Genomic DNA, 27,896 nt, shown 5'->3' with positions numbered 1-27,896 from the left:
GTGTGCGTCTTCCAAGCATCTCACAGCTGCTACTCAGAAGAGGAAGACTGTAAGAAGTATTTATCCTTTCAACAAACTTTGCATCAGTTAACTGTGAGTACATGAGGAATAACAGTATTACTGACCACTATATGAGTTGTACGACCTGGCAATAATGTTGTACAATTGTTTTTAGGAAAAACAATTGTCATTTGGATTGTGAATGCAGAATTAAAAACCTGAGAATGTCAAAGAAGCGTCACATTAAATCGGCTGTATTTGAACATTTCACCATCACTCAAGATAGAAAAACATTGTCTGTCAGTGTATGACAAATGATCCAGACGAAAACAAATGCTATGAAGCCAAGATCAGTGCATATTCAGGCAAAGATAAAAATGCTCCTACCAGAGCTTCTAATCTAAAGAGACATTTACAGCGCTTTCATCCAGAAGTACTGAAAGCAGTGGATGAGAAAGACTGCATCCAAACCAATGAACCAGTGCCCAGCTCTTCCAGCCAAACAAAGGAGCAGAGAACTTTGCAGCCATCAGTTGCAAGATATTTTGTCCGTGACAAAGTTACTGTGACAATGACAGTAGATACATTTAAAAAAACAGATCATAAAGCTTGTTGTAAAGGATAGTGTGCCTATTTCATTTTCACGACCAGCTTTTATGTGTCTGAATGGGGAAATGGCCCGCAAGCTTGGTGTTTCTCTGGAGAGAGAGAGTATTAGAAAATTAGTAATCGAAGAAGCTTTTAAACAAAAGGAAGAACTTAAAAAAACTCTCAAGGGACGCTTTCTGTTTCTTAAAATGGATGCCAGCACACGTCACAGAGTGAACTATTTTGCCATCAATGTCCGATTTGTTTGTGACAAAAATGAAATAGTTACCAAGACATTGGCAGTAAAAGACACCAAAGCTCATCACACCAGTGAGTTTCTCCAGGTCTTGGTGGAAAAGGTTCTGCAAGACTATGAACTTAAAAAAGAGCAAGTTCAATGCTTCAAATATGATAAGTACTATTAAGCTAATGAATGAGAGTAATGATGGTGACCAGCAGCTGGAAGAACATTCTGGGTCCACAGACACAGAAATGTTTGAAATAGAGGAACACAGTATTGTAACTGAGGAGCAAACTGAAGTTGCTTCAGATGAACAACAACATGATAGTTTAGATGATCTTGTTGAAACTGTGTCAATACGTTCTTTCATTCATCACATGCGCTGTGTTGTACATACGCTACAGCTGGCTATAAGAGACAGTCTGCAAGAAGGACATGCTGCTGCACTGATTGGCAAGGGGAGAAAATTGGCTACTGTTGCCAGAACCCCTAAAGTTGACTCAATTTTGAAGAGACGTGCTGGAAAAGGGGCAATTATTGATCAAGCCACACGATGGGGCAGTACTTACTTAATGATTCAGCGCTTGGTTGAACTGAAAACCTTTCTTGTAGACATGGCTAACCCTCAACTGACGCTAAATGAAAGTCAGTGGAATCAGGTGACTGAGCTGGAAAAATTGCTAGAGCACCCATTTACAGTGATTAAAAAATGACAAGCAGAGGACTTAACTCCAGGTATTTTCTTAAAGGAGTGGAAGAACCTGATGTTTCGCCTGTCCCAAAGAGGAGGGTTAATTGCAAGTGGCATTGCTACATCAATGAAACGGAAAGAGGAGCTACTATTACAAAATACCATTCTTTTGGCAGCTGTTTATGTAGACCCAATGCATCGGATTCTTCTAGATGATCAACAGCTAACTAAAGGAAAAGAAGCTCTGTTTGAAATAGCAGTAAGGATGAAAGGGTTGCAGAACAGTCAGGAGGAACAAGAAGAATTTGGTCGTCCTGCCACATCTTCACCCTCATCATCAACTGATGAAGAATTTAATTTCGAAAAATATTTGGATCACAAGGACCGTGCAAAGCGTTCCCGCATAGAAGAAGAGTCATCCCCATCAAAGAACACAGCCAGTACATTTCAGCAGAATTTTTCATGTGCACTAAAGGAAATTGAGAAATTTGACCGTTCATCAAAAATAACAGTGCAACAAGCGATTCCTCTGTATCCTGACATTGTCAGAGATGTTGCCCGAGTGGTTACTGCTTTGCCACCAACCCAAGTTAGTGTAGAGAGGTTGTTCTCTGCTCTCAAAATAATTAGATCAGATTTGAGGGCATCCATGAAGGAGGATCTGACAGAGGTAATACTTTTTCTGAGGACAAATTTATAGATTTCTTCTTATTAACTGCATAACAGTGTTTATTGCATATTTACTTACAAGAGTTTATAAAAGTTATTTGCTATATTCTAATTGTATTCTAATAAATATAGTTTTTGCTCTAAGTGGTCTGATTACTTATATGATGGTGAGAAACTGAATAAGCAAGATGTTAATATTTTACAACAGTAAATTTATTGTTACGAATTGGCCATTTATGAAGGAGTCGGAGTCCGAGCCGGAGTCGGAACCTGATAAAATCCAGGAGTCGGAGTCGCAACTGTGGCTTACCGACTCCACAGCCCTGCAGGTAACGCTGGGATACTTTCAGCAGCAGAAGGGAAGGAAGGGAGACACAGATCCATTATTAGTGTACTGGGTAGGCAGAGCCCCACAGGATAGTTCACCTCAGATTAGAAAAAGTGACGACCGGCCCCTCCAGCTTAGGCTCCTCCTACTCCCATGTCCTTCAGTCTAAAATTTGAGGTCGCAGAGGATAGTCGCTGCCTTTGCAGCTCCTCAGAAAGATTTTTTTTTATTTTATCATTTCCGGAGACCTGGACCCCCCCGTGGTCTAGAGGTCTCAGGGGGTCTTGGCGCTGCTGGGACCCCTGACCCTCCCCTGGCAGATCTGCATACCCCCTAAGGAAGTCCCCGCAGAAGCCTGCCGGCCCCGGGGGATACAGGGCGGAGACGCACACCGCTTCTGTGGGGTCCCTGCGCGCTCCGCCGTGGGGGGGAGCAAAGGGCCACGGCGCCACACATCCCTGGGGGTCCCTGTGGCGCTCAGCTGGGTAAGTGCTTTCAAGTCTGAGTGCTTCAGCGGCTGCAGCCGCTGTTACTGTACAAGTGTTGACTGCTGTTTTGTCCTTGCAGGAGATATCCCCACTGCATACAGCGTTTGTGTTAGCAGGGGAGCAGGGACGGGGGAGCCGCGGGCTCCGTTAGTATGCGGCGGCGGGGGGCGTGGCTTCGCGCCTCTCTGCTGCCTGTCTTCCTAGCCTCAGGCAGGAAGCGCCCGGAAAGCGTGCGCTGGAGCTGACACAGCCCCTTCTTCTTCCGGGTCTTTCTGCCGGCGTCCATTACACGTGCAGCGCCTCCTGCTCCCTGCTCTCTACACCACCAGAATCGGAAAGAGCAGTCACGGCGGCCAGCTGGTGAGTCACTTCTGCCTTTTAAGGCAGAAGATTCTTTTTTCTCACTATTGCAGCGCAGAGCACCTTACTGCTGGACCGTTAAGGCAGACAGGGTGTGCTATATCTGGCGCTGCTACCTCTCTGCTGAGGAGGCTCTGGGACTCGCACACCTCTGTCCTTTTAAGGCAAAGGTGTATTGCGTGGTCAGCAGCATTAACCCCTTCTGAACGGGGTCTGGCCTCATCAGGGCAGTTAACCCTTTCTGTTAGGTTAACTTTTGCTCTGCAGGCAGCTGGGGTAGCTCTTCTCCCTCTAAGGGTAAGCTTTAACCCTTCAGTGCTTGGTGATTTTTTGAGGAACAGGCTGTGATAGCGGAATCACACATCCTCGGTTACTGTACCCATCATAGGGAACTGTGTGAGGGCATGTCGGTTCAGGGACCAGGCGCGGACCTCTCTCCCGGTCCGCTTCAGGATCTGTCACGCGCATCTGATACGCCGGGGTCTTCGACGGCCTCAGGTTCGACACCGGTCGGGGGTCTCAGTGATGTTAAAGTGGAGGCGCTCACTCGCTCCATTGACAGTCTGTCTGACCTTCTGGGTCATTGGGTATCAGCTAAGTCCCAACCGACGTCACGAGGCAAGAAGCGCCACAGGCCTGTGGTGGCGCTGTCTCCTCCGCGCAGTGCGTTGGAGGCTTCGGAATCACCGACAGACTCTGCTGGTGAGATCTCCGATTCTGATGAAGAGGATCGGCAGGGTCGCTCTGCTTCGCTTTCGGGCCGCGTGGACGCTTTTATTGGGGCTATGCGGGCGGAGTTACAGCAGTCTGAAGAGGTGACGAGGCGCCCTGGCAAGTCGGCCCGGCTGTATCAGGAGTCGCGTGGACGCTTTTATTGGGGCTATGCGGGCGGAGTTACAGCAGTCTGAAGAGGTGACTAGGCGCCCTGGCAAGTCGGCCCAGCTGTATCAGGAGTCGCGTCGGACTCGTTTGACGCTGCCAGCACACGATGAACTTAACGAGGCGGTGGAGAAAGAACGCCTGTGTCCGGATAAACGCTTCCAGGGGATGCGTTTTTTTTGATGCTCTGTATCCCTGCTCCACGGAGACTATCGCTAATTGGGTCCCCTCTCCTGAAGTGGACGTGCCATTGTCTCAGCTGAGCAAATCCTCTTTGCTTCCTGTTAAAGGGAAGGCGAGTCTACAGGATCCGCTGGACAGAAGGACTGAGTTAGCGGCGAAGTCGATCTACGAGGCCGCGGGTCAGGGATTCCGAGCGGCCTTGGGGGCCATGTGGGCTGGTGAGGCTTCTCTGCGGTGGTTGGATCAGCTGCGGAGGGCGTGGCAAAATGGGACTCCGCTGTCTGAGGTGGAAAGGCTCTTCCAGCTGTTGGAAGAGGCGGCCCGATATGGCAGGGACGCAGTGCTGGATACTACTTCGGTTCTGTCCAGGGCTCAATCCTCGGCAGTCACAGTCAGGAGAGCACTGTGGCTTAAACAGTGGACTGGGGACGCAGTATCCAAACAAGGTTTGCCGAGTCTGACGTACAAGGGCGGTTAGCATTTTGGATCGGACCTCACGGAGTTGATTGCCAAGGCCAAGGATACGGCTTTGCCGCAGCGGAAAGCAGCGGCTTCTACGTCTGGCAAGTCGAGTGCCGGTAGTGGTCGTCGGTCCTTTCGGCCCAGGGGGCGGTTCGGTCAGCCCTCTTGGAGATCGGGTCGTCCCTCGTCTTCCGGAAAGAAGACCACCCAGAAATCTCGTACACCCTGGAAACAACATTTCCGTCAGGACAAACGGGAGGTTGACAAAAAGCCCGCTAAGGCGGACTGACAGCAGGAACCCTCTCGAGGACTCTCGAGTGGGAGGTCGTCTGCTACAATTCGGGTCGATTTGGGCGTCCCACGTATCGGACGCCTGGGTGACGCGGGTTATGTCGGCAGGCTATTTCATAGAGTTTCATTCTCGACCCCCTGACAGGTTTCGTCAGTCACGCATCCCGTCCGAGCCCAAGCTGGCTGCCGCACTGCTGCGGGAGGTCGACTCTCTTCTGCAGCAGGGTGTGGTGGTTCCGGTTCCGCCGGAGGACCGGGGAAGGGGGTTTTACTCCAACCTTTTTGTGGTCCCCAAAAAGGAGGACAAGTTTCGCCCCATTCTGGACCTCAAAGAATTGAATTTTCATGTCCAGACCTGGAAATTCCGTATGGAGTCTCTTCGCTCTGTTGTGGTGGCCCTGTCGCAGTACGATTTCTTGGTGTCGATCGACATCCGTGACGCCTATTTGCATGTCCCTATCGGCAGGGCTCACCAGCGCTTCCTGCGTTTCGCCATAGGTCAGGCCCATTACCAGTTTGTGGCCCTTCCATTCGGGTTGGCCTTGGCGCCCAGGGTTTTTACAAAGATTCTGGCGCCGCTCATGGCGCTCCTTCGAAGGCAAGGAGTTACGATTCTCCCCTACCTGGACGACTTGTTGATTGTGTCGCCCTCAGCGGAGGAGGCGGTGACAGCTTGCGATCTCTCCCTTCAGCACCTGGAGGACTTCGGGTGGCTGGTCAATTGCAAGAAGTCGTCATTGGAGTCGTCGCAGTCAATCCTGTTCTTGGGGATGCATTTCGACACGGTACGGGCAGTGGTGTCCCTGCCTCCGGACAAACAAGCGAACCTTCGTCACCATGTCCAGGCTATGAGGTCGGCGATGGCGATGTCCCTTCGGAAGTGTATGCGCCTTCTGGGTCTGATGGTGGCGGCAATGGAAGCGGTACCGTTTGCACAATTTCAGTCCCGTGGTCTCCAAGATCTTATTCTGACCCGTTGGGATCGATCGCCGGCTTCGCTGGATCGCTGTGTCGGTATCTCCCGCAGGGTGCGAGAGTCTCTTGGATGGTGGTTACGTCCGGAGGCTTTATCCCTGGGGAAATCCTTCCTCCTCCCACGGTGGTCGGTCATCACCACGGATGCCAGCCTGACTGGCTGGGGAGGGGGGGGGGGGGGTGTGTGTTTGGAACGATTTCTGGGTTCAGGGGGTCTGGTCGTCAGAGGAGTCGTCTCTGCCGATCAACATCCTGGAGTTGAGAGCGATATTTCTCTGCCTCCGACATTGGACGGTCCCTTTGAGCGGTCTGCCGCTCTGGATTCAGACAGACAATGCGACAGCTGTCGCGTATATCAACCATCAGGGCGGGGACGAGGAGTTCCAGACTCATGATGGAGGTCTCTCGGATCCTGGTATGGGCCGAGTTCAGGGTTCCAGCCATCTCCGCGATTCACATCCCCGGAGTGCTGAATATCACGGCAGACTTCCTCAGTCGGGAGCAGGTGGGTCCCGGAGAATGGAGTCTTCATCCGGAAGTTTTTGCACTGCTGTGCTCCCGTTGGGGGACTCCCCAAGTGGACTTGATGGCATCCAGGCTGAACGCCAGGATTCCGATGTTCATGTCCAGGTACAGGGACCCGGAGGCTGTGGCGGTAGATGCTCTAGTGGCCCCGTGGGACCAGTTCGAGCTGATCTACGTGTTTCCGCCGGTATCCTTACTTCCTCTGGTGATCCGGCGGATCAAACTCGTACGTATTTTTTCGATTTTGGCGGCGCCGGATTGGCCGCGGAGGGCATGGTATTCAGCGCTGGTGTCTCTTCTGGCGGCGCCTCCGTTTCCACTGCCTCTTCGCCTGGACCTGTTAACCCAAGGGCCCATTCGCCATCCGGACCTGAAGTCACTTCGTTTGACGGCGTGGCACTTGAGACCGAGATCTTGACCCGTCGTGGGTTTTCAGCTGAGGTTATTGCCACCTTGCGGGCGGCCAGAGGTCCAGCTACGACTAGGATTTATCACAGAACTTGGGAGGCCTTCTATTCATGGTGTTCTGGATCGTCAAGGAACCCGAGGGTTTTTTCCATTTCTAACTTCTTGGCTTTTCTGCAATGTGGTTTGGCCAAAGGTCTGGCGGTTGGTACCTTGCAGGGTCAGGTATCTGCAGTATCCGTGCTTTTTCGGAAGGCTATTGCCTCGCGCAGGGATGTGCGTTCGTTTTTTCGCAGGGTTGCACGTCAGTTTCCGCGTCGGAGGGCGTTTGTGGCTCCTTGGCGGCTCAATCTAGTCTTGGAGGCTCTTCAGCATGGGCCGTTTGAGCCTATGGATTCAGCTACGCTTTACTTGCTTTCTTGGAAGGTGGCCTTCCTGGTGGCGGTCACCTCCTTGAGAAGGGTTTCTGAGTTGGCGGCACTGTCTTGCTCGCCCCCTTTTCTGGAGTTCCAATCGGATCGCGTGGTGTGTCGTACCCGTTGCGATTTTCTGCCTAAAGTGGTGTCGCGTTTCCACGTCAATCAGGACATCGTGTTGCCCTCCCTCTGTCCGAAACCTTAGAGTCCAAAGGAGCGGGCCTTGCACTCGTTGGATTTGGTGAGGGCTTTGAAGTTCTATCTTACAATCACGCAAGGGTTTCGGAAGTCTGACTCTCTTTTTGTGATTCCTGCTGGTCGTCGGCGGGCTTCCAAGGACACTATAGCTCGGTGGATACGTTCGGCTATCCTGGAGGCGTACCGGCTCAAGGGCGAGCCTTGTCCGGTTAAGGTTCGAGCTCATTCCACGAGAGCTGTTCGTCGTGAGCTTTTCGTCAGGGGGCCTCGGCAGCGCAGCTCTGCCGGGCGGCTACCTGGCGCTCCGTTCACACTTTTACTAAATTTTATAAAGTGGACGTGAGTGCTTCCGCCGATGCGGCCTTGGGACGCAGGGTCCTGCAGGCGGCGGTGGTTTAGGTTCTCTCTTTATCTCGTTTTTGGCGCTTGTTGCGCGCTTGCCTACGTTGTTGGGGTGTTGGCGATTCTGCCACTGTTTCCCACCCTTGAGTTCTGGACTGCTTTGGGACGTCCCACTAGTAATGGATCTGTGTCTCCCTTCCTTCCCTTCTGCTGCTGAAAGACGGATTTTGGTAAGACCTTACCTGTAAAATCCTTTTCAGCGAAGGAAGGAAGGGAGACACAGCACCCTCCCATGGCAGAAGTGTATTATTGTTTTCCAGATGCGGCGCGACTCCTCTCTGATGGCGGTTATCTTGGCTGCGGTCGGCGCGCAAAGGCTCTGTTCCAGCATTGCCAGCTCATCACAGTTGTCAGGTCCAGTGAGTAGTGCCTGGGACTGTGTGTTTTTTCTGTTATATGCATAACCTGTTCTCTCGCTTTTCTGAATTTTCGGAAGGGGTTGTGTTATTCCGCTGGTATGGTCTGCTCTTCCTTAGCTTGTGTACGGACTGAAGGACATGGGAGTAGGAGGAGCCTAAGCTGGAGGGGCCGGTCGTCACTTTTTCTAATCTGAGGTGAACTATCCTGTGGGGCTCCGCCTACCCACTACTAATGGATCTGTGTCTCCCTTCCTTCCTTCGCTGAAAAGGATTTTACAGGTAAGGTCTTACCAAAATCCATCTTTCTCCCTCTGCCTTAGGCTGGATCTCTTATTCCTCCTACACAACTTGTCATTGTCCAATCACCGCTACAGGGTCAGACAGTCGGGAAACAATCCACCCATCCAACCCTCCTCAACAAAAAAAAAAAAAGCTAACTCTTTATGTATTTATACATTGCTGGGAGGAATATCCGAGATCTGAGAGTGGTGATCCCGCTGTTAGATTGTGGGGAATCGGAGCATTTCCTCCTCGTTATTCCGGCCGATGCGGAGGAGCGAGACTTACTGTAAGGGCTTAGCTCCCGAGTGCCTCATCTGATGCACAGATAGATGCTTCCTCTGCTTGAACGCCTGTCCGCACTGGTCACAGATGTAATTCCTCTCCTCTGGGTGAAGAAATAGGAAGCGTTAGGCAGAAGAGGTGAGAGCCGGACAGGATGGAGGAGACGCAGCGCTCACCGGTGTGGATCAGCTTCACGTGTCTCTGCAGGTACCGATCTATCATGAACACCTTGTTACAGCCGGGGTGAGGGCACGGCCGCTCCCGCACCTCCTCATGGTGCTCCTTGATGTGCTTCTAGAAAGACAAAACAGGACACTGTCCTAATGCAACAATTAAAAGTAATCCTGTGCATGAAACAACAGCGATGTGCCGACCGCGGGGCTGGACGAGCCGCGATGTGCCGACCGCGGGGCTGGACGAGCCGCGATGTGCCCAACGCAGGATTTGAGGAGCTCCTTTGGTTGTGCAGAATTAGAAAAACATGGCTGCTTTCTCCCAATATCTTCAATACCAGTCCAGGAGTTTTGCTGGGAACTTGGCTTTATTGAAGTGAATACTCTGACCTCCAGCACCCCTCACAAACTGTGGACAGATGTAGCGCTGATTTTGGAAAAAGGCAGCCGGACTGCCATGACGCAGCACCAAGCCAGCTAACCAGAAGAAGAGCCACAGACATCAACAGGTAAGAAGCGGCTCTCCCGCTCCATCCAGTGGCTACTGAGCGCTGTCATGGTCAATGGACAGGGAAGTGCAAATAGATTGGCACCAACTCTATTTTAGACTCCTCTGCTCCTTCCAGAATCTCCATTGCCCAGACCGTGAAACGTATTTACCTTCATCCCATCAGCTCCTCGGTAGACGGCAGTGCAGCCTTGGTAAGGACACTTGTAGATAGTGGGCAGCTCCTCTCTGCAAAACACAGAACGAATCACCAAGATGCCTTATACAATGAGGTACCTGCCACATTACATGATGATCGTTTGGCCCAAAAGAAAAGAGATGAAACTCAAGATCCTCCACCGGGGAAAGTTAGCAGCCCCCGCACACATTAGACTGGCAGCCAGGGGTCTTGATCTTGTATGAGACACATAATTGAGGCAGAATATGTCCAATGCCCCTCCGTCCATTACATCACTGACCTCTCTCGCTTAATCTTCTTCTTCCAGCCTGGTTTTGGTCCCGGCTTTTTCCTTACTTTGGGCTCTTGGGCTTTCTGGCTTTTCCTCGGTCGGGTCTTCCTAAGCCGGTGCCTGGAATCCGGAAAAGAATGAAGTGAGGGTATATACCGTAGACAATTAATACCGCAGTAGGACTGTGAATTTGAGATGTGACCTCTCCCATCGTGATGTTCAGAACCAGGCGGCTAATCATGGGCCGACGAGATGGAGAGAAGACTCCTGGCATAGCAGGCAGTAATGGAGTTGACATTGGGGTCACACACCAGTCCAATCTTTATGACGTTTGCGCCCCTTAATGAATTTGGCATATGTATCAGCTATCATGCGTCAGGGTAGGAAATGTATGGCAGTCAAGGACCGGAGTACAACTGTCATAATTTGCGCCACTTTAGTTGGCTGCGCCTTCCACACACTTTCAAAAAGTTGGTGACACTTGTGCAACAATTTCAAAAGTTGCAAAATGTTACATTTAATTGAAAGGAGCAGCCCAACACCTCAACCTTGTCTGCTCTCGGGTCTGGCGGTATGTGAAAATGTAGGCCACCGTACGAGGGAGCAGCCGTGGCGGTGGTGTCCAACTGCTGGACCGAGGTTTCAGTAAGAGCCAGAAATTTAATGGAGTTTGAAAGGAAAAAGTCCTGGATGTAGGAGAGTTTCTTACACGCTGACCATGAGTTCCAGAGGGCACAGTTAAAGACGACAGAAGGCATGCAAGGAGAATTATTCTGATTTTCATTTTTTCATTCCCGGCTCATGAATCTCACCATCATGTCCCAGAACCTTTTACCTCTTTTCTGGATATGGTTCAAAGGAGTCATCTGAAGATAACAAGGTGTCTCCTCTGCGTTCTCTGGCATCTCTGCTGTGGAAGTCCCTATGTAAGAAGAAAACGCACTGCAGTAACCAGTATAACCCAGTCTGAACTCCCACAGTCCATGCTGGAAAGAGAACAGTCATACATACAAGAACATCCTCACCCGTCTGAGAGGTCGATGTCCACATCCCTTGTAGGATCAGTAGTCACAGGAGACATTCTGCCATCATATCCTGCCATAAGAAAGAAGAACTGACATAACGAGGCAGCGGCATCGAGCATCAGCCCTGTATATGTGCAGACTAGACGGTATAATGTCTGTACCATAAGTGTCACAGTGTACAAGGCTGAGCCAGCAGGGAATGCTGGGAGATTCCAGCTAGGAAGCCTGCAAAATCATAAAGCTCCAGACTATAATACAGGATGTAACTCAGGATCAGTAATGTATTGTATGTACACAGTGACTGCACCAGCAGAAGAGTGAGTGCAGCTCTGGAGTATAATACAGGATGTAACTCAGGATCAGTACAGGATCAGTAATGTATTGTATGTACACAGTGACTGCACCAGCAGAATAGTGAGTGCAGCTCTGGAGTATAATACATGATGTAACTCAGGATCAGTACAGGATAAGTAATGCATGTACACAGTGACTCCACCAGCAGAATAGTGAGTGCAGCTCTGGAGTATAATACAGGATGTAACTCAGGATCAGTACAGGATCAGTAATGTAATGTATGTACACAGTGACTGCACCAGCAGAATAGTGAGTGCAGCTCTGGAGTATAATACAGGATGTAACTCAGGATCAGTACAGGATCAGTAATGTAATGTATGTACACAGTGACAGCACCAGGAGAATACTGAGTGCAGCTCTGGAGTATAATACAGGAGGTCACAGAGGATCAGTACCGGATCAGTTTCCTACAGGAAGCTCACACGTAGGTATGAATAAAGCCTCTTTGAGACATATCATTATAATTCCATATCAAGGAACCACAATGAAGCAGGTTCCACCAATTTTCCATCTGTATTTAAATTTGTTGCTATTATTTCCTATTTGAAAATAAAAAGAATCCATTTTTGCCCAAATTACAATACCAGCAAACACTGTCGGAGCGTTATATATTTCATTTTCACTTTTTACGTTTCCGTAAAGATTAATTGATTGCGTTTAAGAGACATGAATGGAGGTCAGCTCCAGACATCTTACCCTGCGCTGAATCTGTGTCAGGACACAAGGCCATGGGTGTCTCCAGGGGCAGCGCGGGCTGTCTGATCTGGGCCGGAGGGTAACCTGCCCTTCCAATGTCAGCGATAGCTGGGGGGGCGTCCATCCTGTCCGGCAGTGTATACCCCGATGTGGCAGTGTCAGTATGAAGCCCATTTCCACTTTGTGCCTTTGGATTTTCCGTGTTTTGCTGCCCTTCTGTGAGGTCGGAGTCAGTGTCCATAATGTAGTCGTGCCCGTCGTCGCATGCCCACACTGCCCGAATAATGCCGCGGAATTGTGCGGAAAGCACTCGCTGCAAGCTGGGCACGGAGGTGCAGCCGCCCGCATGGCTATGAGTCCAGCTAACCAGGCCGGTCAGGTACTCGGGGCTCGAGGTGATCAGATCTACAAGCGGAAAGTCACACATGAGCCAAACGAATCGCAGATTGTTTGCTGCAATGTATCAGTGCAGCTGTGAAATGCATTAGACCTGTGTGGCCCCTGCACATAAATCCTCCTTACCTGCGCAGGGCCCGGGGCTCAGACTCTCAGGACTGTGCACGTTACCACTAAAAATGCAAATAAAACAAATACAAAGTCATAATCGCTGGCACCACAGTGTATACAGAACAAACATGGGGGACCGCAATGGGCCCCAGCTGCACCCCATTATTGCACCCCGAGGTCTGCAATGGGGAGACAGAAGACCTCTACCTCCGTCTATCCACTCGGATAGACAGCCGAGATTAGAGATCTCTCCGCTCCTGGACATTGCAGCAGAGCCTCAGCGCAGAACTGTAAGGTTCATCTAGGGGGTTGTAAACTTGTGCTGCATACAATATACATAGTTTACCTTACTGCACCCACCCTGTGGCATTGCCATGTGGAGCGGTCGGCGAGACGTTCACTCTCTGCATGAAGGTGAGTAACACGCTGCGGCACTTGTAGAACTGGGCATGGCAGCTCCTGCACACGGACTGCGGCAACCGGGGGTCCTGCTGCACCGAGACGCCAACCAACTGCTGGAAGTCAGCGAAGAACACCTGCTCCATCCGCCGATGCTTCTCCGAGCTCCGACCAGCAACAGGCACCTTCCCAAACACTTGCCGCAGACTGCGGGAAGAGAACTTCCCATGGCAGAGCCGGCAGTGACCGGAACTCAGCGCTCGACCGAAGGCTGAAATAAAAAGCAACAAAGGTGGGAAAGTGATAGGGAACTAAGTGCAATGTATCCATCAACCCAAGACTTATCTTGTACTGTTCCTGAGTTACATCCTGTATTATACTCCAGAGCTGCACTCACTATTCTGCTGGTGCCGTCACTGTGTACATACATTACATTACTGATCCTGAGTTACATCCTGTATTATACTCCAGAGCTGCACTCACTATTCTGCTGGTGCAGTCACTGTGTACATACATTACTGATCCTGAGTTACATCCTGTATTATACTCCAGAGCTGCACTCACTATTCTCCTGGTGAAGTCACTGTGTACATACATTACTGATCCTGAGTTAAATTCTGTATAATCCTCCAGATCTGCACTCACTATTCTGCTGGTGCAGTCACTGTGTACATACATTACATTACTGATCCTGTACTGATCCTGAGTTACCTCCTGCATTATACTCCAGAGCTGCACTCACTATTCTGCTGGTGCAGTCACTGTGTACATACATTACATTACTGATCCTGTACTGATCCTGTACTGATCCTGAGTTACATTCTGTATTATACTCCAGAGCAGCACTCACTATTCTGCTGGTGCAGTCAGTGTGTACCTACATTACTTATCCTGTACCGATACTGGGTTACATCCTGTATTATACTCCAGAGCTGCACTCACTATTCTGCTGGTGCAGTCACAGTGTACATACATTACTGATCCTGAGTTACATCCAGCATTACACTCTAGGGCTGCACTCACTGTGTAAATACATTACATTACTGATCCTGAGTTACATCCTGTATTATACTCCAGAGCTGTGCTCAGTATTCTGGTGCAGTCACTGTGTACATACATTACATTACTGTTCCTGAGTTACATCCTGTATTATACTCCAGAGCTGCACTCAGTATTCTGCTGGTGCAGTCACTGTGGACATACATTACATTACTGATCCTGAGTTACCTCCTGTATTATACTCCAGAGCTGCCCTCACTATTCTGCTGGTGGAGTCACTGTTTACATACATTACATTACTGGTCCTGAGTTACATCCAGCATTATACTCCAGAGCTGTACTCAGTATTCTGCTGGTGCAGTCACTGTGTACATACATTACATTACTGATGCTGAGTTACATCCTGCATTATACTCCAGAGCTGCACTCACTATTGTGCTGGTGCAGTCATGGTGTACATACATTACATTACTGACCCTGAGTTACATCCTGTATTATACTGCAGAGCTGCACTCACTATTCTGCTGGTTCAGTCACTGTGTACATACAGTACTGATCCTGAGTTATATCATGTATTATACTCCAGAGCTGCACTCATTGTTCTGCTGGTGCAGTCACTGTGTACATACATTACATTACTGATCCTGAGTTACATCCTGTATTATACCCCAGAGCTGCACTCACTATTCTGCTGGTGCAGTCACTGTGTACATACATTACTTATCCTGTACCGATACTGGGTTACATCCTGTATTATACTCCAGAGCTGAACTCACTATTCTGCTGGTGCAGTCACTGTGTGCATACATTACATTACTGATCCTGTACTGATCCTGAGTTACATCCTGTATTATACTCCAGAGCAGCACTCACTATTCTGCTGGTGCAGTCACTGTGTACATATATTACTGATCCGGAGTTACATCCTGCATTACACCCCAGAGCTGCACTCACTGTGTACATACATTACATTACTGATCCTGTACTGATCCAGAGTTACATCCTGTATTATACCGCAGAGCTGCACTCACTATTCTGCTGGTGCAGTCACTGTGTACATACATTACATTACTGGTCCTGAGTTACATCCTGTATTATACCCCAGAGCTGCACTCACTATTCTGCTCGTGCAGTCACTGTGTACATACATTACATAACTGATCCTGTACTGATCCTGAGTTACATCCCGCATTATACTCCAGAGCTGCACTCACTGTTCTGCTTGTGCAGTCACTGTGTACATATATTACATTACTGATCCTGAGTTACATCCTGTATTATACTCCAGAGCTGCACTCACTATTCTGCTGGTGCAGTCACTATGTACATACATTACATTACTGATCCTGGACTGATCCTCAGTTACATCCTGCATTATACTCCAGAGCTGCACTCACTATTCTGCTGGTGCAGTCACTGTGTACCTACATTACTTATCCTGTACCGATACTGGGTTACATCCTGTATTATATTCCAGAGCTGCACTCACTATTCTGCTGGTGCAATCACTGTGTTCATACATTACATTACTGATCCTGAGTTACATCCTGTATTGTACTCCAGAGCTGCACTCACTATTCTGCTGGTACAGTCACTGTGCACATATGTAGCGCCCCGAGGGTTCGGTCGCTACAGAGGTATTGCACCTCTGCCAGAGGTGTGATATTCCACTCCCGGGTAAGGATGGAGTATGGGCCAGGGCTCAGTTAGCTGCATGCATCACACACACCCCATTTCCGGGGGACAGCTCAACGGTGCTCTCATTTAAATATTAATGCAGGCACGAAAGACTATGTCCCTGGCGGGAGGGGGGAGGGAAACCCAGTGATGTAGGAGCAGGAGGGGACGGTTCCTGAGCGTAGGTAGGAGCTCATTGGTTGCTGGTCACCTGGGCTCATGTTCTAGAGGGAAGTATAAAAGGTGGGCACCATCTTAGATCGGGGGTCCGTTCAGTTCAGTCAGTGAGAGGAGAAGACAGGGAGCAGAGGCTCTGTAGGAACTCTGCTCAGAGGCAGGCCTAGAGAAAAGGCCGGGGCCTGAGAGGAGAAGGAACGGAGGAGAAGAGAAGGAACAGGAAAGGGAAAGAAGTGGCCAAGAAACAGAAGGGCTCAGGAACAATAAGGTGGAAGGGACCCTAAGGACCAACGTGAATCGGGTGACAGGTCAGGCAAGAAGAGGGTACCGGATCCCAATTTGGTGGAAGCTAATAATCTTCAGCCAAGAACCGGAGGTCGCGACCATCACTTGGTGCGACCCCTTGCTAAACCTGGCTAGGAAGGCATACCATATAGGGTAGCGGGAAACGGGGCCCACGTGTGCCCGCATAGACCCGCGGGAGCTGGACAAAAGCTTGCTCACTGGCGGGGCATGAGCCGAAGGAAGGATAGGAAGGAGCTCTGAACCATACTCCTGAAGTGCCTGGGGGTTGACCGAGTCCCTCACCTGGTGGACACCGCATGGCTTGGGTGGTCACTGCTTGCGCAGAAGTGACCCGGAGCACATGAACTGTGAGTAAAAGACATTGGACTGCAGTACGTTGTCTGTGTACTCCTTGCTCCTCCAGCACTAACGGCACTGGGACTCTCTGCACCATCACCCCCACCATCCTCTACACTGCCCTGGGGCTGCACTCTTCCCGTGGGGAGTAACACTACCTCAGCTGCATACACCATCAGCCCCAGCGGTCTGCCTTGCAGCGGCGGTTCATAATAACAGCTATCCACGGGTGGCGTAGTCGGACATTACCTACAGCACATAGCAGACTACCACTGGTCTGACCACCCTGAGCCACGGGACCGGGTCGCCACCACTACTCCCAGCATTGCCCCGAAGCCCGGTCCCGAGTGCCCCGCGGCCCAGGGGGCGAGTCAGCTTTGGCGTACTCGGCAGGATTGTGACCAACCCGCCACAAATGGGTATTGCGCGCCTGAAAAGAGACTGTTTTCTCGAATTGACTGTGTTGAAAAATGGCGCCCGCCCCAGCAGAACGGACGCCATAATGTGCGCGCCAAAAGACAACAGGAGGCCACCTCCCATCGTGGGCCAGGTCCCAGAATGGCGCCAAAGAAGGAGCCCGCCCCTACCAGCCATGAGTGCGGGTGTGGAGATGTCCATCAACGTGGGGGGGCTGCCCCTGAAAGTGATTGTCACCAAGTTGCCCCAGGACCACCCCCAATGGGGGCGGGAAAGGAAGAAAACTGTGGGGCAGGGCGCGGTCTGGATCAGTCTAGACAGAATGCACCCGGGAATGGAGGAAGCATTCAGCAGCACCAATACCTTGACCCGGAGCCTGCTGCAGGCTGAACCGCCATGCAGCCTGGCGGAGATCCGGAGCGTGCGCAAGCTGCACTGGAAGACCTGGATCAGAGGATGGTCCGGGCGCAGCGGGAAGCGCTTACCGGGTGGAGAGAAGAACTGGCCCGGCAGGCTGGAACCCGCCAGCGGCAGGCCTCACCCGCATCCCGGAGTACGCCTGCCTCTGAGGACGGTGAAGGAGGAGTGAAGGCCGGAGACGACGCCGCGGAGGGAGCCACGAGGACTGAGGCAGGTAAAGGGGAAGTTACCACCCCAGGCCCAGCAGCTGCAAGCCTGCCCCAGCCTCCTGTCGCAGATCCCGAAGCCTCACTCACCGTACCTGTTGCCGCGCCGTCACTACTCCCGGCTAGGCCTCAAGTGGCAGGAGCCGCGGCCACGCCCTGCCCCACGCCCTCGGGCACAGTGAAGAAGGAGGCGTCATCGGCCTGGTCGCAAGGCCTAGTGAACCCGGGCGCCGTTACGCCACCAGTGCCCCCCTCCTGGACCGGGCCGCCACCAGGCACAACCGGAAGACCCCCGGCCTGGTCGCAAGGCCAAGTGCCCCCGGGCGCTGCTCCCAAACCGGGGCCCTCCGCTATACCACCACTGGGCGCGGACCTGTTTGCCCAGCACACTGTTCTGGATGGACTGCCGTTGGTGTGGCCGGCCGAGCTGGTCAGCGGTCGACCATGGAAGACCCAGCTCCCGCGCGAGCCCCTGATACCTGCTCCGGAGCCCGTAGAAGTCACCCTGCCCCCAATAGAGGACGCCCAATTTGAGTGGGACCCCACTGGCGAAAACCTAATGGGGTTCACTCAGGAGACCTGGGCAGAGGCAGCCCGCCGTCTGGAGTCCTGTCGTCAGCAGCTGGTGACCTTTGAGCGGGAACGGCGAGAGAGGCGCGTTAGGGAGGAGCGGCTTCAGGCCCAGATTGCCGAGCAGAAACGCAAGGCCCATCAAGACCCCCGAGCCGCCCGCGGTCCCCGAGCCACCGGGACCGTGATAAAGTTCCAGATGGAGAATGGCTGGGGCTTTATAATGGACCCGGAAACCGCCGGTGACGTCTTTGTGACCCGCAGGGACGTCGAAAGCCATCTGCCAGAGGGACACCGTGGACGTGACCTATACCCTGGTGATGTGGTCACCTATACCCGGCACAAGGGCGCCAAAGGACCGTACGCCCTCCAAGTCCACCGGCTTACCGAGGAGGAACTGCGGCACTATGGCTACGAGGAAAGCCAAGAGGACCCGGACGGGTCTGAAGACAATCCTGAGGAAGGTGCGCAAGGAGGACACCGCTACTGAAAAGTGGCAGCGCACAAATGTCAATAGTTACCCGTCAGGGTAAAGGAACTGTTATGAGACTGTTACCTGTTTGAAAGTTGCCCCTTATCCCCTACCTGGCTGAGGACTGAGAGCAGCCATTCCCCCTTTCCAACCGGCCGAGGACTGGGAACGGCCAATTCCCTGTAAATAGTTGCGCTTCCTAAAGCGCCCCCTACTGGTTTTATAACAAGACTGTAATGTCTACCTTGGGACAGGGAGTCCCTCACGTTTAAAAGTTTACTGAAGTTTTTGCACTTAAAAGATGATTGAACACCTGGTCACAAGTTGCCCAGCGGCCAGAGTTCAAGAATGTGTTTTGAAAACGTTTTTCTTGCAAATGTTTTATGTAGAAAAAGTTTTATATGCTGCTAAATAATAATGTGAAAGTTTTCTATAATGTTTATGTGACAAAAGAGTTCCGGAGGCATTAGCAAAGTGTTTTACAATAGTGTAACAAGTGAGGAAAGTGTTTCCCATGAAGGGAATTGAACTGTGTCGTCCGTTTTCTAATGTGAAAAGTTTTGCATGTCCTGTACTTAATTGTTTTTGCTGTGTTCCAGCCCGAGGGCGTGCTGTGCTTTACCGGGGGGGAATGTAGTGCCCCGAGGGTTCGGTTGCTACAGAGGTATTGCACCTCTGCCAGAGGTGTGATATTCCACTCCCGGGTAAGGATGGAGTATGGGCCAGGGCTCAGGTAGCTGCATGCAGCACACACACCCCATTTCCGGGGGACAGCTCAACGGTGCTCCCATTTAAATATTAATGCAGGCACGACAGACCATGTCCCTGGCTGGAGTGGGGAGGGGGGAGGAAAACCCAGTGATGTAGGAGCAGGAGGGGACGGTTCCTGTGCGTAGGTAGGAGCTCATTGGTTGCTGGTCACCTGGGCTCATGTTCTAGAGGGAAGTATAAAAGGTGGGCACCATCTTAGATCGGGGGTCCGTTCAGTTCAGTCAGTGAGAGGAGAAGACAGGGAGCAGAGGCTCTGTAGGAGCTCTGCTCAGAGGCAGGCCTAGAGAAAAGGCCGGGGCCTGAGAGGAGAAGGAACGGAGGAGAAGAGAAGGAAAGGGAAAGAAGTGGCCAAGAAACAGAAGGGCTCAGGAACAAGAAGGTGGAAGGGACCCTAAGGACCAACGTGAATCGGGTGACGGGTCAGTCAAGAAGAGGGTACCGGATCCCAATTTGGTGGAAGCTCATAATCTTCAGCCAAGAACCGGAGGTCGCGACCATCACTTGGTGCGACCCCTTGCTAAACCTGGCTAGGAAGGCATACCATATAGGGTAGCGGGAAACGGGGCCCACGTGTGCCCGCATAGACCCGCGGGAGCTGGACAAAAGCTTGGTCACTGGCAGGGCATGAGCCGAAGGAAGGATAGGAAGGAGCTCTGAACCATACTCCTGAAGTGCCTGGGGGTTGACCGAGTCCCTCACCTGGTGGACACCGCACGGCTTGGGTGGTCACTGCTTGCGCTGAAGTGAACCGGAGCACATGAACTGTGAGTAAAAGACATTGGACTGCAGTACGTTGTCTGTGTACTCCTTGCTCCTCCAGCACTAAAGGCACTGGGACTCTGCACCATCACCCCCACCATCCTCTACACTGCCCTGGGGCTGCACTCTTCCCGTGGGGAGTAACACTACATCAGCTGCATACACCATCAGCCCCAGCGGTCTGCCTTGCAGCGGCGGTTCATAATAACCGCAATCCACGGGTGGCGTAGTCGGACATTACCTACAGCACATAGCAGACTACCACTGGTCTGACCACCCTGAGCCACGGGACCGGGTCGCCACCACTACTCCCAGCATTGTCCCGAAGCCCGGTCCCGAGTGCCGCGCGGCCCAGGGGGCGAGTCACATACATTACTGATCCTGAGTTACATCCTGCATTACACTCCAGAGCTGCACTCACTGTGTACATACATTACATTACTGATCCTGTACTGATCCTGAGTTACATCCTGTATTATACTCCAGAGCTGCGCTCAGTATTCTGGTGCAGTCACTGTGTACATACATTACATTACTGTTCCTGAGTTACATCCTGTATTATACTCCAGAGCTGCACTCACTATTCTGCTGGTGCAGTCACTGTGTACATACATTACATTACTGATCCTGTACTGATCCTGAGTTACATCCAGCATTATACTCCAGAGCTGCGCTCACTATTCTGCTGGTGCAGTCACTGTGTACATATATTACATTACTGATCCTGTACCGATTCTGAGTTACATCCTTCATTATACTGCAGAGCTGCACTCAGTATTCTGCTGGTGCAGTCACTGTGTACATACATTATATTACTGATCCTGTACTGATCCTGAGTTACCTCCTGTATTATACTCCAGAGCTGCACTCACTATTCTGCTGGTGCAGTCACTGTGTACATATATTACATTACTGATCCTGAGTTACATCCTGTATTATACTTCAGAGCTGCACTCACTATTCTGCTGGTGCAGTCACTGTGTACATACATTACTGATCCTGAATTACCTCCTGTATTATACGCCAGGGCTGCACTCACTATTCTGCTGGTGCAGTCACTGTGTACATACATTACATTACTGATCCTGAGTTACCTCCTGTATTATACTCCAGAGCTGCACTCACTATTCTGCTGGTGCAGTCGCTGTGTACATACATTACATTACTGATCCTGTGCTGATCCTGAGTTACTTCCTGTATTATACTCCAGAGGTGCACTCACTATGCACATACATTACGGATTCTGTACTGATCCTGAGTTACATCCTGTATTATACTCCAGAGCTGCACTCACTATTCTGCTGGTTCAGTCACTGTGTACATACATTACATTACTTATCCTGTACTGATCCTGAGTTACATCATGTATTATACTCCAGAGCTGCACTCACTATTCTGCTGGTGCAGTCACTGTGTACATACATTACATTACTGATCCTGAGCTACATCCTGCATTACACTCCAGAGCTGCACTCACTGTGTACATACATTACATTACTGATCCTGTACTGATCCAGAGTTACATCCTGTATTATACCCCAGAGCTGCACTCACTATTCTGCTGGTGCAATCACTGTGTACATACATTACATATCCTGTGCCGATACTGGGTTACATCCTGTATTATACTCCAGAGCTGCACTCACTATTCTGCTGGTGCAGTCACTGTGTATATACATTACTGATCCTGAGTTACATCCTGCATTATACTCCAGAGCTGCACTCACTGTGTACATACATTACATTACTGATCCTGAGTTACATCCTGTATTATACTCCAGAGCTGCACTCACTATTCTGCTGGTGCAGTCACTGTGTACATACATTACTTATCCTGTACTGATCCTGAGTTACATCCTGCATTACACTCCAGAGCTGCACTCACTGTGCGCATACATTACATTACTGATCCTGTACTGATACTGAGTTACATCCTGTATTATACCCCAGAGCTGCATTCACTATTCTGCTGGTGCAATCACTGTGTACATACATTACTTATCCTGTACCGATACTGCGTTACATCCTGTATTATACTCCAGAGCTGCACTCACTATTCTGCTGGAGCAGTCACTGTGTACATACATTACTGATCCTGAGTTACATCCTGCAATACAATCCAGAGCAGCACTCACTGTGTACATACATTACATTACTGATCCTGTACAGATCCTGAGTTACATCCGGTATTATACCGCAGAGCTGCACTCACTATTCTGCTGGTGCAGTCACTGTGTACATACATTACATTACTGATCCTGAGCTACATCCTGCATTACACTCCAGAGCTGCACTCACTGTGTACATACATTACATTACTGATCCTGTACTGATCCAGAGTTACATCCTGTATTATACCCCAGAGCTGCACTCACTATTCTGCTGGTGCAATCACTGTGTACATACATTACATATCCTGTACCGATACTGGGTTACATCCTGTATTATACTCCAGAGCTGCACTCACTATTCTGCTGGTGCAGTCACTGTGTATATACATTACTGATCCTGAGTTACATCCTGCATTACACTCCAGAGCTGCACTCACTGTGTACATACATTACATTACTGATCCTGAGTTACATCCTGTATTATACCGCAGAGCTGCACTCACTATTCTGCTGGTGCAGTCACTATGTACATACATTACTGATCCTGAGTTTCATCCTGCATTACACTCCAGAGCTGCACTCACAGTGTACATACATTACATTACTGATCCTGAGTTAAATCCTGTATTATACTCCAGAGCGGCACTCACTATTCTGCTGGTGCTTTCACTGTGTACATACATTACATTACTTATCCTGTACTGATCCTGAGTTACATTCTGTATTATACTCCAGAGCTGCACTCACTATTCTGCTGGTGCAGTCACTGTTTACATACATTACATTAGTTATCCTGTGTTACATCATGTATTATACTCCAGAGCTGCACTCACTATTCTGCTGGTGCAGTCACTGTGTACATATATTACATTACTGATCCTGTACTGATCCTGAGTTACATCCTGTATTATACCCCAGAGCTGCACTCACTATTCTGCTGGTGCAATCACTGTGTACATACATTACTTATCCTGTACCGATACTGCGTTACATCCTGTATTATACTCCAGAGCTGCACTCACTATTCTGCTGGAGCAGTCACTGTGTACATACATTACTTATCCTGTACTGATCCTGAGTTACATCATGTATTATACTCCAGAGCTGCACTCACTATTCTGCTGGTTCAGTCACTGTGTACATACATTACATTACTGATCCCGAGTTACATCTTGTATTATACTCCAGAGCTGCACTCACTATTCTGCTGGTGCAGTCACTGTGTACATGCATTACATTACTTATCCTGTACTGATCCTGAGTTACATCCTGTGTTATACCGCAGAGCTGCACTCACTATTCTGCTGGTGCAGTCACTATGTACATACATTACATTACTTATCCTGTACTGATCCTGAGTTACATCCTGTATTATACTTCAGAGCTGCACTCACTATTCTGCTGGTGCAGTCACTATGTACATACATTACATTACTGATCCTGTACTGATCCTGAGTTACATCCTGTATTATACTCCAGAGCTGCGCTCACTATTCTGCTGGTGCAGTCACTGTGTACATGCATTACATTACTTATCCTGTACTGATCCTGAGTTACATCCTGTATTATACTCCAGAGCTGCACTCACTATTCTCCTGGTGCAGTCACTGTGTACATACATTACATTACTGATCCTGTACTGATCCTGAGTTACATCCTGTATTATACTCCAGAGCTGCGCTCACTATTCTGCTGGAGCAGTCACTGTGTACATACATTACATTACTTATCCTGTACTGATCCTGAGTTACATCCTGTATTACACTCCAGAGCTGCGCTCACTATTCTGCTGGTGCAGTCACTGTGTACATGCATTACATTACTTATCCTGTACTGATCCTGAGTTACATCCTGTATTACACTCCAGAGCTGCGCTCACTATTCTGCTGGTGCAGTCACTGTGTACATACATTACATTACTTATCCTGTACTGATCCTGAGTTACATCCTGTATTATACTCCAGAGCTGCACTCACTATTCTCCTGGTGCAGTCACTGTGTACATGCATTACATTACTGATCCTGTACTGATCCTGAGTTACATCCTGTATTATACTCCAGAGCTGCGCTCACTATTCTGCTGGTGCAGTCACCGTGTACATACATTACATTACTTATCCTGTACTGATCCTGAGTTACATCCTGTATTATACTCCAGAGCTGCACTCACTATTCTGCTGGTGCAGTCACTGTGTACATACATTACATTACTGATCCTGAGTTACATCCTGTATTATTTATACTCCAGAGCTGCACTCACTATTCTGCACATTACATTACTGATCCTGTACTGATCCTGAGTTACATCCTGTATTATACCCCAGAGCTGCACTCACTATTCTGCTGGTGCAGTCACTGTGTACATACATTACATTACTTATCCTGTACTGATCCTGAGTTACCTCCTGTATTATACTACAGAGCTGCACTCACTATTCTGCTGGTGCAGTCACCGTGTACATACATTACATTACTGATCCTGAGCTACATCTTGTATTATACTCCAGAGCTGCACTCATTATTCTGCTGGTGCAGTCACTGTGTACATACATTACATTACTTATCCTGTACTGATCCTGAGTTACATCCTGTATTATACTCCAGAGCTGCACTCACTATTCTGCTGGTGCAGTCACTGTATACATACATTACATTACTGATCCCGAGTTACATCCTGTATTATACTCCAGAGCTGCACTCACTATTCTGCTGGTGCAGTCACTGTGTACATACATTACATTACTGATCCTGAGTTACATCCTATATTATTTATACTCCAGAGCTGCACTCACTATTCTGCACATTACATTACTGATCCTGTACTGATCCTGAGTTACATCCTGTATTATACTCCAGAGCTGCACTCACTATTCTGCTGGTGCAGTCACTGTATACATACATTACATTACTGATCCTGAGTTACATCCTGTATTATACTCCAGAGCTGCACTCACTATTCTGCTGGTGCAGTCACTGTGTACATACATTACATTACTAATCCTGTACTGATCCTGAGTTACATCCTGTATTATACTCCAGAGCTGCACTCACTATTCTGCTGGTGCAGTCACTGTGTACATACATTACATTACTGATCCTGAGTTACATCCTGTATTATACTCCAGAGCCGCACTCACTATTCTACTGGTGCAGTCGCTGTGTACATACATTACATTACTGATCCTGAGTTACATCCTGTATTATACTGCAGAACTGCACTCACTATTCTGCTGGTGCAGTCACTGTGTACATACATTACATTACTGATCCTGAGTTATATCCTGTATTATACTCCAGAGCTGCACTCACTATTCTGCTGGTGCAGTCACTGTGTACATACATTACATTACTGATCCTGAGTTACATCCTGTATTATACTCCAGAGCAGCACTCACTATTCTGCTGGTGCAGTCACTGTGTACATACATTACATTACTTATCCTGTACTGATCCTGAGTTACATCCTGTATTATACTCCAGAGCTGCACTCACTATTCTCCTGGTGCAGTCACTGTGTACATACATTACATTACTTATCCTGTACTGATCCTGAGTTACATCCTGTATTATACTCCAGAGCTGCACTCACTATTCTGCTGGTGCAGTCACTGTGTACATACATTACATTACTGATCCTGAGTTACATCCTGTATTATACTCCAGAGCTGCACTCACTATTCTGCTGGTGCTGTCACTGAGTACATACATTACATTACTGATCCTGCACTGATCCTGAGTTACATCCTGTATTATACTCCAGAGCTGCACTCACTATTCTACTGGTGCAGTCGTTGTGTACATACATTACATTACTGATCCTGTACTGATCCTGAGTTACATCCTGTATTATACTCCAGAGCTGCACTCACTATTCTGCTGGTGCAGTCACTGAGTACATACATTACATTACTGATCCTGCACTGATCCTGAGTTACATCCTGTATTATACTCCAGAGCTGCACTCACTATTCTACTGGTGCAGTCGTTGTGTACATACATTACATTACTAATCCTGTACTAATCCTGAGTTACATCCTGTATTATACTCCAGAGCTGCACTTACTATTCTGCTGGTGCAGTCACTGTGTACATACATTACATTACTGATCCTGCACTGATCCTGAGTTACATCCTGTATTATACTCCAGAGCTGCACTCACTATTCTGCTGGTGCAGTCACTGTGTACATACATTACATTACTGATCCTGCACTGATCCTGAGTTACATCCTGTATTATACTCCAGAGCTGCACTCACTATTCTACTGGTGCAGTCGTTGTGTACATACATTACATTACTGATCTGTACTGATCCTGAGTTACATCCTGTATTATACTCCAGAGCTGCTCTCACTATTCTGCTTGTGCAGTCACTGTGTACATACATTACGTTACTCATCCTGAGTTACATCCTGTGTTATACTCCAGAGCTGCACTCACTATTCTGCTTGTGCAGTCACTGTGTACATACATTACATTACTGATCCTGAGTTACATCCTGTATTATACCCCAGAGCTGCACTCACTATTCTGCTGGTGCAGTCACTGTGTACATACATTGCATTACTGATCCTTTACTGATCCTGAGTTACATCCTGTATTATACCTCAGAGCTGCACTCACTATTCTGCTGGTGCAGTCACTGTGTACATACAGTACATTACTGATCCTGAGTTACATCCTGTGTTATACTCCAGAGCTGCACTCACTATTCTGCTGGTGCAGTCACTGTTTACATACATTACATTACTTATCCTGTGTTACATCATGTATTATACTCCAGAGCTGCACTCACTATTCTGCTGGTGCAGTCACTGTGTACATACATTACATTACTGATCCTGTACTGATTCTGAGTTACATCCTTTATTATACTGCAGAGCTGCACTCAGTATTCTGCTGGTGCAGTCACTGTGTACATACATTACATTACTGATCCTGTACTGATCCTGAGTTACCTCCTGTATTATACTCCAGAGCTGCACTCACTATTCTGCTTGTGCAGTCACTGTGTACCTACATTACTTATCCTGTACAGATACTGGGTTACATCCTGCATTATACTCCAGAGCTGCACTCACTATTCTGCTGGTGCAGTCACTGTGTACATACAATACATTAGTTATCCTGTACTGATCCTGAGTTACATCCTGTATTATACCGCAGAGCTGCACTCACTATTCTGCTGGTGCAGTCACTATGTACATACATTACATTACTTATCCTGTACTGATCCTGAGTTACATCCTGTATTATACTTCAGAGCTGCACTCACTATTCTGCTGGAGCAGTCACTGTGTACATACATTACTGATCCTGAGTTACATCCTGCAATACAATCCAGAGCAGCACTCACTGTGTACATACATTACATTACTGATCCTGTACAGATCCTGAGTTACATCCGGTATTATACCGCAGAGCTGCACTCACTATTCTGCTGGTGCAGTCACTGTGTACATACATTACATTACTGATCCTGAGCTACATCCTGCATTACACTCCAGAGCTGCACTCACTGTGTACATACATTACATTACT

General features: G+C 49.1%; 1 protein-coding gene across 1 annotated transcript in view; it reads right to left on the bottom strand.

Moving 5' to 3' along the window:
- ZNF276 (zinc finger protein 276) overlaps positions 1-27,896 on the bottom strand; it is a 55,888-nt gene that overhangs the window by 3,427 nt on the left and 24,565 nt on the right. The window contains exons 2-10 of the mRNA XM_073659210.1: positions 13,097-13,406; positions 12,752-12,798; positions 12,230-12,634; positions 11,180-11,249; positions 10,990-11,076; positions 10,164-10,274; positions 9,858-9,933; positions 9,201-9,318; positions 9,028-9,127 (exon numbers count right to left, since the gene is read on the bottom strand). Of these exons, the coding sequence (XP_073515311.1) occupies positions 9,028-9,127; positions 9,201-9,318; positions 9,858-9,933; positions 10,164-10,274; positions 10,990-11,076; positions 11,180-11,249; positions 12,230-12,634; positions 12,752-12,798; positions 13,097-13,406 (1,324 nt within the window). The remainder of the gene's footprint in view (positions 1-9,027; positions 9,128-9,200; positions 9,319-9,857; positions 9,934-10,163; positions 10,275-10,989; positions 11,077-11,179; positions 11,250-12,229; positions 12,635-12,751; positions 12,799-13,096; positions 13,407-27,896) is intronic.

This window comes from Phyllobates terribilis, unplaced genomic scaffold, assembly GCF_046119375.1.
Source record: "Phyllobates terribilis strain yellow unplaced genomic scaffold, ASM4611937v1 Scaffold_13__5_contigs__length_258822181, whole genome shotgun sequence".
NCBI classification, from domain to species: Eukaryota; Metazoa; Chordata; class Amphibia; order Anura; family Dendrobatidae; genus Phyllobates; species Phyllobates terribilis.
Note: the sequence above shows the minus strand (reverse complement) of the source record. Positions and strands in the feature narration are given on the sequence as shown.